This window comes from Lacerta agilis, chromosome 1 (genome assembly GCF_009819535.1).
Source record: "Lacerta agilis isolate rLacAgi1 chromosome 1, rLacAgi1.pri, whole genome shotgun sequence".
NCBI classification, from domain to species: Eukaryota; Metazoa; Chordata; class Lepidosauria; order Squamata; family Lacertidae; genus Lacerta; species Lacerta agilis.
In genome coordinates, this window is record NC_046312.1 from 80465020 (window position 1) to 80476945 (window position 11926).

General features: G+C 46.4%; 1 protein-coding gene across 1 annotated transcript in view; it reads right to left on the reverse strand.

Moving 5' to 3' along the window:
• The window catches only part of P2RX3 (purinergic receptor P2X 3), a 31341-nt gene extending 21343 nt beyond the window's left edge, over window positions 1–9998 (reverse strand). The window contains exon 1 of the mRNA XM_033158394.1: window positions 9676–9998. Within this exon, the coding sequence (XP_033014285.1) occupies window positions 9676–9794 (119 nt within the window). The 5' untranslated portion in view covers window positions 9795–9998. The remainder of the gene's footprint in view (window positions 1–9675) is intronic.
• Between the last annotated feature and the right edge of the window lie 1928 nt (window positions 9999–11926).

Consider the following 11926-nt stretch of genomic DNA (forward strand, 5'->3'; position numbering starts at 1 on the left):
CCTCCCTGCTAGCCAATAAATGACGATAAGCCCTGTAGGAGGAATTTTAAAAGAATGTTTTTGTCCAAACCAAATTATAAGGCAATTCTTACTTCGCATCTCATTTTTTGTTGGGTGCTGCCCTCTAGCGCTCAGACTTATATTGATTTATCACAGCAATGGATAGGAACGCCATCCATGTATGCAGCTGATGGCTCTGACAACGGTGACTTTACCAAGGAGGAGGCCAGGGAGAATATCAGCACTGGCCAAATGGAAAAATGTCACCTGAACACATTTACTCGGCGGCACATCCCACTGATTTCAATTAAGCCTGCTCCCCAATAAGAGCATGTGCTTAAGAATGCAATCTGTAATGCAATTTGTCTAATTTGGGTTTGAGTGAATCACAGATTGTAAAGGGCCTTTCTATCATCAGTCTGATTTCCGGCATACAGCAGGGTGCATATATTATCCCCCCAGTAATTCTTAGATAACGTCTGTACCTTTTATGGGATATCAGACAAGCGCATCCATTGGCAAACTGTTCCAACTGCCAATTATCTTTCCGGCTAAATGTTTGCACCTAATTTCCAGTCTGAGGGATTCAATCTCCCTGCTGGATCCCTCTTTGGTTGCCTAGAGATTAAAAAATGGCCTCCGCTATGAGACATCCCTTCCTTGTTCATCCCTTCCCTTGCTCAAGAAGACCATGGGAGCCAGGCACAGCTGATGCCATCCCATCCATACCAGAATGACATCCTTTGAACATCACAAAGGAGGGGGGGGGAACCTCATGATGTATCAGATGCCAACATTCAAGGTTGGAAGCCACTAATGGATCAAATTAAATTAGACATTTCCCTCCTTCCGTACCCACTTAGAACTTGGTAAAATGCTAACAACATTAAGCACACGGTCATTTTGAAATGAAGCTGGCAGTTCAGTTAAATGGTCCATTTATTCCCCTCTGTTTGATCAACCCAGAAGAAGTAGAAGGGTTTATCCTATCTTACATTGCTCCTCTTCTACTGCATTTGCCAAAGACTGGAGTTTTGCTGTTGTAGACAACATACGCACAGGATCCAGCCCCCTCCTCTTAAGGAAGAGCTTACTGGTATATTGAAGGGATGTCACGCATTTCCCCAGCACTCAGACCACCCCAGTTTCGTCACTGGGGAAAATGCCCCCCCCCTGCAAGGATGCTGATATTTGCAAGTGCTGTGTGGAATGGACTTTGCCAGCATGAGGCTCAGAAATGGTGACAACACCTTCTCTGCTGTGCCAACACCGTTTTATATTGACTGCTTGGTATAGGTAAAGGGACCCCTGACCATTAGGTCCAGTTGCAGACAACTCTGGCGTTGCAGCGCTCATCTCGCTTTATTGGCCGTTTACCTTCCTGCCGGAGCAGTACCTATTTATCTACTCGACTCTGATGTGCTTTCGAACTGCTAGGTTGGCAGGAGCAGGGACCGAGCAACAGGAGCTCACCCCACCACAGGGATTGGAACCGCCGACCTTCTGATCAGCAAGCTCTTGGCTCTGTGGTTTAGACCACAGCGCCACCCGCGTCCCTTGGTAGTTACAAACTAAGGAGACTAAGAACAACCCCAGCACATCATTCCAGTGCGGCAGCAGGCAAGATTGTGTCAGACACTAGATAGGTTATACTAGCCTGGCCCCCATCCAAAGTTCTGGGCTGCAACTACCATCAGCCTATGCTTGCCAGAGCTCATGGAAGTTGTAGTCCAAAACATTTGGAGGGCTGATTGGTAAAAGCTGGGTACATACCATCACCCTGCAATAATAATCTTGCCATTTTATGAACCTTTCATTTTAGGAAGGCCATGTACTTTCCCTCGCCCTGGCATCTGAACCATACCACACCCACCCCGTGAATGTAGCCAGTGTCTTTCCCTTCTATGGCAATGCATCCTATCTCCATTAGGTGGTGATGGGATATCCTCCTTCTGCTGTAGGATGACAGCTAACATGAGCATAGCGCTTTCAAGTGCGTGCATACCTAAATTCTGTTTGGGGGTGTGTGTCTCCTGATTTATGCCACAGTGCATCTGCAGCAGCACAACCAACCGGACGCCTTCATCTGCCTCAGCTGCAACAAAATATGTCTCTTCTTCAGCATCGGTCTCTGCAGCCACAGCAGCCGCTGCAACCTTTCAGCAGTTTGACTTCACCCCCAAAGGCGCACTCCTCCATTGTCTCCCAAGATAGACGGATGCCAACAAGGTGTGGGATGAGGGCTAACAGGAGCATAGTGCTTTCTAGTGTCTACCTACTAATACTCTCTGTTTGGGAGGGTCTCCTGATTTAAATATTTAGCATGGGGGGAATGACATCTGATCCCCTTTGCTTGGGATGGGATTGATCTGTCTGCGTAGGGAAAAGTTCAGTAGCTGGATCTGAGAAGTCCCCCTCCCTGAATACTTACCCAGCCCCCCACCTTCTTATTTATTCCCTTAATTTAGAACATAAGCATGGAGTTCCTTCCACAATCACAAGTTACAAATCTGCCTCTTAGTAAAATGGAAGCTCCTGAAGGTTCCTCAGAAGCTAATAGAATCCATGACCACGAACATATTTCATGCTTTGTGGTACAATCAAAGTCATGCCAATTCCTAGACTCCATGTGACAACTTTGAGCAGCATGTCCATTACAGAGACTACAAATGCTTTGCTAGGCTGTGAGCCAAATGAAACTCTATGAAGGGGGGGTTAGCAGTACCTGCATCGTGTGACACAAGAGCTTTTTCAATCCACGTTTACTATGTAAGAACGTAAGAAGGGCCGCCCTTCTGGGTCAGGTCAAAGGCACATCTTGTCCTGCATCCTGTTTTCTCAGTGACCAACCAGATGCCCATGGGAAGCCCCCAAAAGCAGGACCAGAATGAAAACAGCACTCTCCCCCCTTGTAATTCTCCTCACTTGGTATTCAGAGAAATGCTGTCTCCGGTGGTGGAGGAAGTGCACAGCCAACAACACGGCTGCTACACACGGATAGCCTTATCCTCCATGAATATGACCAATCCTCTTTTAAAAATCTTCCATGCTAAGTGAGTAAAGGGTTGCTGTGACATGCAGCATCTCCAATCTATATGTGTTAGCTTGAGAGTCTGCATAGAACCTGCAACTGCAGGCTTTGTAGATTAATTGTGGTTTGTACAGGAGTATCATGTATCCTTTGGAGCTGTGCAGAATCTAATAAGGCATCACAGGCAGCTAAAGGCTGAAGTGTGGAGCTTGTTGTGATGGCTCACACAGCAATACCTGCAGGAAGTTCACAACCAAGCCCTCAAGTGGAGCCCAAAAATGTAGGCACACACAAACTCAGCAGAAGAAGGTTTCATCCAATAGGTCCAGTGCTATTTTTCTAGAAAAAGAGGTGCCAGAACTCACAATGAACTCCTCCCTTGTTCTCTTATAATGGCAATGGCACCCACCTGACAGGTGCCGGAACTGAGTTCTTGTGAGTTCTGGCCAGTGCTTTTTTTCTTTAAAAATGTTTAGGGGTACTCTCATTTTCCTACTCATATTGAAATACTGCCCCTCAATGAGGCCAGACTTAGATTCACAAAATGTTTAGGGGTATGTGTCCCCCTGCGTCCCCCCAGAAAAAAAATCACTGGTTCCGTATGGGAAAAAAAGCCCTGAATAGGTCACCAACCAGCTGTCAGATGCCTGGCAGAAGAGATATGCTTTAACCAGGGGGAAAAGAAAAGAAATGCAAACATTATTGCAAAGAAGTTCCAACCACTAGCATCAAGTTGGCATCCTTCAGAGAAAAGGGAAGGAGTATCTGTTCTTTGCTTATTTCCCTCATTCTCTGACTTGTGTTATTCTGCCACACGCAAACTGGACAACCTTGCTGTCATCTCAGTCACTTGCCAAACAAAGGAAAGTCTGTTAATTACTCTGGCACCTGACAGCCCTCATCCTACTCGGAATAAATATCATGGAACTGTCCTCCCCTGAGTTCCCCTTCCACTGCGCTGCTGATCCTGGGGCCTGAGGAAGAACTACACAGAGCCAGACGTGCACATACACCTTCCACAGAGGTAAGATATATTACCTACTGGGTAGAGTGTTGGAATAGGACCTGGAAGACCAGGGTTCAAATCCCTACACAGTCAGGAAGTTCACTGAATGACCTTGGGCCAGTTGTTATCTTTCGGCCTAACCTACCCCACAGGATTGTTGTGAGGAGAAAATGTGAAGGTAGAGAACCATGTTTACCACTCTTAATTTCCTTGGAGGAAAGCTGAGATTTAAATGCAACAAATAAATAAATAATAAACACACATTCTATTTATTATTTTTGGATAGCAAGGCAACAGTTACCTATTGCCAAACATCCCAAGCAGGCTAGTGAGATGGTTAACCTTTTATTTTGCATGGGATGCAACAGAATTCTGAGACAGCGCTAAGTGAGACTGCTACCAAACTGCACTTTATTCTTGTGGCTGAGAGTGTGTCCGTTCTGTACATTAATTAGGCAAAAGATTAGCCAAAGGCAGCATCACTTTTGAGTTTGTGTTGCTGATGCGTTCTTCTTCCAGTAAGGAAGCAATGCTCTTGAGCTTTCTGGCTCAGAAGGCAGAACAAATGTGGATAATCTGAACACCCATTTAAAAGGCCAGGCCAGCTAAAGGTGTAGTGAGAAGCCTCAAAGAAGGTGGTGTCAGGAAGTAGACCAGGCAAATCAAAGTGTCAAGAACAAGGAACTTTGCAGTACAATACAAAACCCTCCCAAACCCATTTCCAGCTGTGAAAGTGTGATAAGAATCTCATCGCAAGCAGCAACTTATCTTTCAGACTACCCACAACTCTCTGGGAAACACCACTGCAAATCGTCCATGCTCATAGCATCACACAAAAATGAAACAGGATGGTTATTTTGCTCACCGGCTGAGAGATTTCAAGTGCTATCCAACAAGCCCCACAATTGCACTGTGTGTGAGCAGGTGCGGGGAATTTTTTTACCAGTGACAACATACTGCTGTTTAAGTATGTGAAATATGTACTACCTTGAGGATCCCACACATCAGATGGGTAAAACACTGTACCTGTAGTCCTGACATAGCTACAGTGCATGGTGACTAACAGCACATTCCTATGCGTGTTTATTGGAAGTAAATCCTACTAAGTTCAAGGGGGCTTACTCCCAAGGAGGGTCTCCATAGCATTGTAGCATGGATCCCATTCAAACTACTATAAGAAACAACTTGTGACTGAGGTCACATTGCATTCAGTAAGATGGATGGCCCAATCTTATGCATATTTACACAGAAGTACCGTACTTTTCCGTGTATAAGGCGAGGATTTTTTACGTTAAAGTAATGTTGAAAAATTGGGCTCATCTTATACATGGGTAGTGCAGAGGGGATTGGTTACTGCCGGGAGCTGGATATTGTCTGCGGTGGTATTGCGGATGATTGTTGACTGCGATAAGGGCTTTTTAAAATTGACTGCTGCAGCGACAATTTGATTGGGTGGGTGATAGGCTGTTGCTAGCAGCTTGCAGTCAGATGTTTGGTGGCTTTTGCATCGCGTGCGATAGGAAGCGTTGCTCAGGTGGGTGAGTGATTTTCGGCAATCCCCACACAATAGCTAAACAACCCTGGGCGATCCCCCCTCAAAAAAGTTCAACAACTCCGGGCAATCTCCACCCATTTTCTTAATTTTGGGTCTCCAAAAATAGGGGGCATCTTATACATAGGGGCGTGTTCCCAAAATAGGGGGCATCTTATACATAGGGGCGTGTTATACACAGAAAAAATACGGCAAGTTGCACTATGTTTTGACAGTTTTCACTCCCTAGTAAATGTGCTTAGGACTGCAGCCTTAGTCATAGGAAACTAATGCTGGATTAGAGCCTGTGCATTTATTGCACTGCTAAATAATTGTCTGAAGAAGAACAATGTTCTTTAGTCTGTTAGTCCCCTGGGAGTGGAGAGGGAAGACAGGATTTACAGCCTAGTTTCCCCCAGCAATGCAGTAGCGGATGAGAAATTGTGTTGCCCCCGGAAGAGGGGAGTATGCATGGCACAGGGGAGAGAGAAAGTAATGTGCAAGGCCCAAGCGGCTATCCATGCTAATGGAACTCTGGTTAACAACATCAGGGTAGGGGTGAGGAACAATTCAGTCCAAGCACTCAAGCACAGCTGGCAGAGGGTGGGTGGGTGGGTGGGGCTTGGCCACCACCTATTTCCTGCCATCAGCCCCAGCGTCCATATTCCTCTGGAAGGATGCCCAGGAAACAACTCTGTGCCTCATCAAGCAAATGAACTCCCACCATTCTTCTGGCACTGAGTGCATGCAGGCTATCTATTTTCAGGTGGGATTCAATCATACACCAGCAAATTCAGGTTGTGCAATTAAAGTGGATTTGGTGTCCTGCATGACAAATCCATTCCCAACCCCCAAAGACTGGACTTTTTGAGATAAGGAAAGTGACCGGGAAAATGCACTTGATGGTATGCTTGATGCAATGGTCGTCTTAAGGTCCCGATAAACAAATCAAAGTGAATGCCCAATGAACAGACATCACCTAATCTTCCTACAAACAATTCAGGTTCAATGCTCATCTGGAAGTGTCCACTGTTGCAACTCCTGTATATTACTACCACCTCTGCATATATCCAGGACACTTTGCTAATATTACTGCCCTCTCTCATCATCCCTCTCTTGCCATCCGTTTCACAACCCAGAATAGAGCTCGTAATTATTATTTCATATTGTACTTTTATAGCCTCTTCCCAACACTGTTTATATACAGGGATGGTCCCACTTACTTCCATGGGACTTCCTGGTAATTAGACAACACAAGTCTGCTTTGCAGACTTTGTAGAGTTTATCCTCACAAGCAACTCATCATTCCATTTAACAGATCAGGAACTGAGGCCTGCAGTCAGGGACCTATGTGGGGCCAGACTAGAAGAAGTCTTGAACCCCAAAGCCCCAAATTCAAAGCCATCCATTTCATTGCTTGACTCACAGCAGCGGTGTTTTGTTTTTGTTTTTAGCTTAATCCTGCCCCTCTTACCTGCAAATATTTATTTTACAAAAAAATGATGTACTGCTTGATTGTAACGAAACTAAGGGGTTTACAAGATATGTTCCTTCGCAGTAAAAATAGTTAAGAACAAGTAGTCAAAAACATTTAAAAAACAAGTAGAATCAGGAGTAAGCTAAATAGAGATTAAAACACATTGACATCTACCTGTTTGGATCAGCTTGCTTACAGAAAAAATACAGTAAAGGAGCCTGCCTGATGTCAATTGGCGGGAAGCTCCAAAGTAGCCTATAGGTGCTGCCTTTTCACAACAATATCAGTTTCAAAAGTGCTTATTCTGTTTTCGCACACACAGGCACACATCTTACATCATCCCCCCCCCCTTGCCTGGTGAAACTGAGGATTTATCGTCTTCCCCTCATTCCGCTGGCTTTCCGGTTCTGCTCCTTCCAGAAAGCTCTCTGTTAACTAGAAGAAACCATCTCCTAACAATTATCTCCCATAAAGAGACCTTCACGGGCCATTAGGAGACATTAACATTCTTTCGCATGTAAGGCAAAACCATATCATGGACCTATTTAACTGTAATCAATAATAGTAAGCCCAGGGCACCAGGATACCCAGCAGTGATTCCCCCACCCCCCTCTACATCTCTCTGTGTGCAGCAAAAGCTGTTTCCATATTACAGCACTTCTTCTTTTTTGCCACCAGATGGCCTTCACAGTCACTGTTCCCTAGGTAGCTGCTGGCTTCCATAATTTCCAACTACATAATCGTAACCTCTACCCCTATACAGTACCGTAGTTGTCTCCTGTAGCTATGATTTCCATGTGCACAATCTCTCTCTCTCTCTCTCTCTCTCTCTCTCTCACACACACACACACACACACACACACATCCCTTCCTGCTGAAGTAGTTTAAAGTTGGCCAGCCTGTTCACAATCCACTAATGTACCTTCTTATAGAGTTACCATCCTATGCAGCCACCCCCCAAAAGGCTTCCCCTCCTTGACCCACCCACCCCATATATATTTTTCTCCCAGATACAACTTTAAGGTGTCAGTGAGACTACTGCGGTATAAACAGTCTCAGGAAAAAACAGAACACAGAAGCCATCCCAAAGCAGTTAAGTGAACTGTTAATCGCCTCCTTCCCAAACTGTCCCAGCTCCCCTGAGAAATGTGGGAAGCTGCCTTCTACCAGGTCAGACCTTTTGGCTATCAAGCCCAGCATTGCCCACTCTGACTGACAGTGGCTCTCCAGCGCCTCAAGCTGAGCTCTTTCACATCACCTGCTCCCTAATCCTTTCCCCTGAAGATGTGGAGAGATGGAGCAGGGAGCTATCTGCAGGCAAAGCATGTGCTGTCTGCCACTAACCTATGAATCACGTCCTTGCTTCAGTTATTCATACAGATCTCCCACATTCAGCACACCGACAGATTTACTTTTCCAGGAACGACATGCAGCTCCCCCATCTCTGTCTGTTCAAACGTGCATGTATCCCTCTGCTTTGCTCACATTCAAATGAACACCCATCCCTAAAAGCCACAAGTAGAGTAAATTCAAACAACTACCAGGAGCCTCTTGCCATGTGGTAAAGCAAATTTTTATCATGGCATGTGGTAAAGTCAGCCTCTCTGTGGGGCTGGATGCTATGGCTCGGGTGGCAAGTTTGCAATGGTACAACATAGTGCAAAGAGTTATCAGAATCCTTCCTTTGCTGGAAGGAATCATAGAATCATAGAGTTGGAAGAGACCACAAAGGCCATCCAGTCCAACCCCCTGCCAAGCAGACTATGACTATGTGTGGACAAGCTTGCCTACATAACCACACGTCCAAATAAAGTCTCTGAAGGGACAACATGAATTCAGCTACTTGGTCTCAGGTAAACACATGGCACAATAGGCAAATAATTGTGAAGTACTTCTTCAATTAAAAAGCAGCAGCAACAGCAGCTCCTTTTTGTCTACTAAGTGATTTCCTTGGGGCTATCTAAGAGCAGAAGCCCATGAGTTTGTACAACATCCCCTCAGGATGATGAAACAGGGTCTTCACAAATAAAATTTGCTGTGGCCCTGAATCCAAGTCTCCTGGCTCTCCAAAGAGCTCCTCAACTCCAGACTTCTGAGAGATGGTAATCATTTTCTATCCGCTACCCAAACCCCACAAGCCAGAGACAACACTGTCTGCAGCCTCGTGGGACCACATAAGCTTTCCTGCACGTTCCTTTTCCAGAGTTGACAGGCATGCCTATGTGAGTTATTATTTCTTTAAAGATCTTTGCAAGTTTGGAGAATCAAAGTGATAATCTCTATGTATTTCAAGTCTCCCTTACAGGAACAAGTTACATTTAGAACCAATCATTTGGCACAGTGCTATTTTTCTAGAAAAAAGAAATGCCCTGACTTAGCAGCCTTATCTACCTGGCTTCTCACACCCATCAAAAATAAGGCAAGATTTTTAAGGTAGCCAAGCTGTTCTCAGTTACTTCCCCACCACCTTCCTTGTTCTACTGTCCTCTAACAACACCTTTGTGTAAAAAGTTGTCACCTCTTGAGCGATGATGATTTGTTGGGTATAAGCCCTTACCTTGTTTCTCCTACAGCCATCCTCCCTCCCCCAAGTGAGAACATATTTCCCCCATTCACATGCCATCCCTCACCCAATGAAGTAGGAAATGATCAGCAACTGGACGGCCCGGTTGATCACGCCGATGGTCCAACTTTTTACCACCACCGATTTGGTGGTTTCATAGGTGAAGAAGTTTGCCACACAGTTCATGCCGAAGGAAAGCCTGGGCGCCGAGGAGCAAATCCAAGATGTTCTGCAAACCGGACTGGAATGTCAAGGGTGTTGTGATGGGTCTATGAGTGGTAGACACGGAGGGGTAATCTGTGCAGGGAGAACATTCAGAAGCTTTTTGAAAGGTAGAAGTTCTGCTGGCTCCCTCCTGCTGTTGTCTCCTGCTACTCTGGGCATGCTTGAGACGCTGGGACCCCTTTTTATAAGATCTCTTTCCCCACCCCCACCCCTACCCAACACCATGGTGATGCAGTCAGAGAAAGGTGGGGCTTTCCAGCTCATCAATTACAAATTGGATTCTAGCGAGTGCCTAGATGGAAGAGGTCTGAGCATTAAATAATGAATCTGCAATTGCTGCATTTCCTCCGAGTGGTGTTCCAGCTCTACAGATATTGCCCCTGCTGTGTCAGACCTTCGCAACATCAGTCAAAGGGGAAGGAAGGAGAGGGGGAGGGAGAAAGCTGAATAATATTCCCCTCCGGAGACGACACTGGAAAATGGGAAATCATTCTGACAAGATGCTGCCTGCATTGCAAACAGTGGGATCCTAGTCCCAAATCAGTGACAGTGTGAGCAACAGCAAAAGGAAGTTTCTGGTTATTCCTTTGGGCTATCTGTCTCAAGACGCCCAATTCAAGTTCACTTACCAAAGCTCAGTAGCCGAAAAAAAGGAAGCATATCAGGCTGGGTCCAGGGGTCCAGTTTACGGCATTTGTTTTGGGGGACAGTAGGGACAGTAAGAGAATTTGCCTGAGATAGAGTTAAGCTATTTGAAGAAGAAAAATTGGAACTGCGGACAACACAGTTTTTGAAAGATTGTAGAACTTTGAAAGCAACTGGACTACGGACTTGGCTGTGGACTTTAACAGCAAGGACTTTGAAGCAAAGACCCCTCTCTGGGCTTAGAGAGTTAGAGAGAAGACTACTTGTAACATCTGTAAATAGTGTGCGTGTGTGCGTGTGTGTGTGTTGGCGTTGGATCGGTAAAGACAACTTTGCTAAAGAGTTGTTTTCTGTGGTGAGCTTAACTGCTTGACTGAGCTTCCATGTCATATATGCCCAACACCCAGGGCCGGTGCGTCCATTAAGGCGAACTAGGCAATTGCCTAGGGCGCCAAAATGGAGGGGGCGCTGGCCAGGCTTGGGCGGGGGGGCAGGGGGGCTAGCAGCAGCTTCTCCGCTGTACCGGAGAAGCACTGCTTGCCCCCTACACCGCCCCCAGCCCCCGCTAAAGCAGGCTTTGGCGGCGGGCGGGACGGGCGAGCAGCAGCTTCTCCGCTACAGTGGAGAAACTGCTGCTTGCCTCTCCACCACCCCCACCTCCTGCTAAAGCAGGCTTTGGCGGGGGCAGGTGGCGGGACGGGCGAGCAGCAGTTTCTCTGCTGTAGCGGAGAAACTGCTGCTTGCCTCTCCACCACCACCACCCCCTCCCGCTAGGGCAGGCTTTGGCGGGGGGCGGGACGGGCGAGCAGCAGCTTCTCTGCTACAGCAGAGAAACTGCTGCTTGCCTCTCCACCACCCCCACCTCCCGCTAAAGCAGGCTTTGGTGTGGGGGAAGGCGTGGAGCGCCAGAAGGTGGTCTCGCCTAGGGCGCAAGAAGCCCGAGCACCGGTCCTGCCAACACCCCCATCTTCCCTGACCATTGGCCATACTGGCTGCGGTGGATGGGAGTTGGCCTCCAACAACATCACGTGACTATTGTGCCTGAGAAGATTTGTTCTTAAGAGTGAACAAATAAGCATGGTACCCCCTGCCCACCCCCAGTTTCTACATGTTAGTGTTCTGGGTGTGACACCCTCCCCCCCCCCCCGTAGGAAGATAGCAAGTCCAGAGCACTGACTTGTACAGACTTTAATTGTCTGTTGTAATATGCTTAGAGAGAATATCACGAAGATGATGTATAGGTGGTACTTGACACCAGTTAAATTGGCAAAAATCTATCATGGACAAAGTAATAAATGCTAGAAATGTAAACAAGTAGAAGGAACTTTTTTCCATATGTGGTGGACGTGCCCAAAGGTAAAAGACTTTTGGGAAAAGATTGATAATGAAATGAAAAAGGTGTTGAAAAACACATTTAAAAAGAAACCAGAAACCTTTTTACTGGGCAT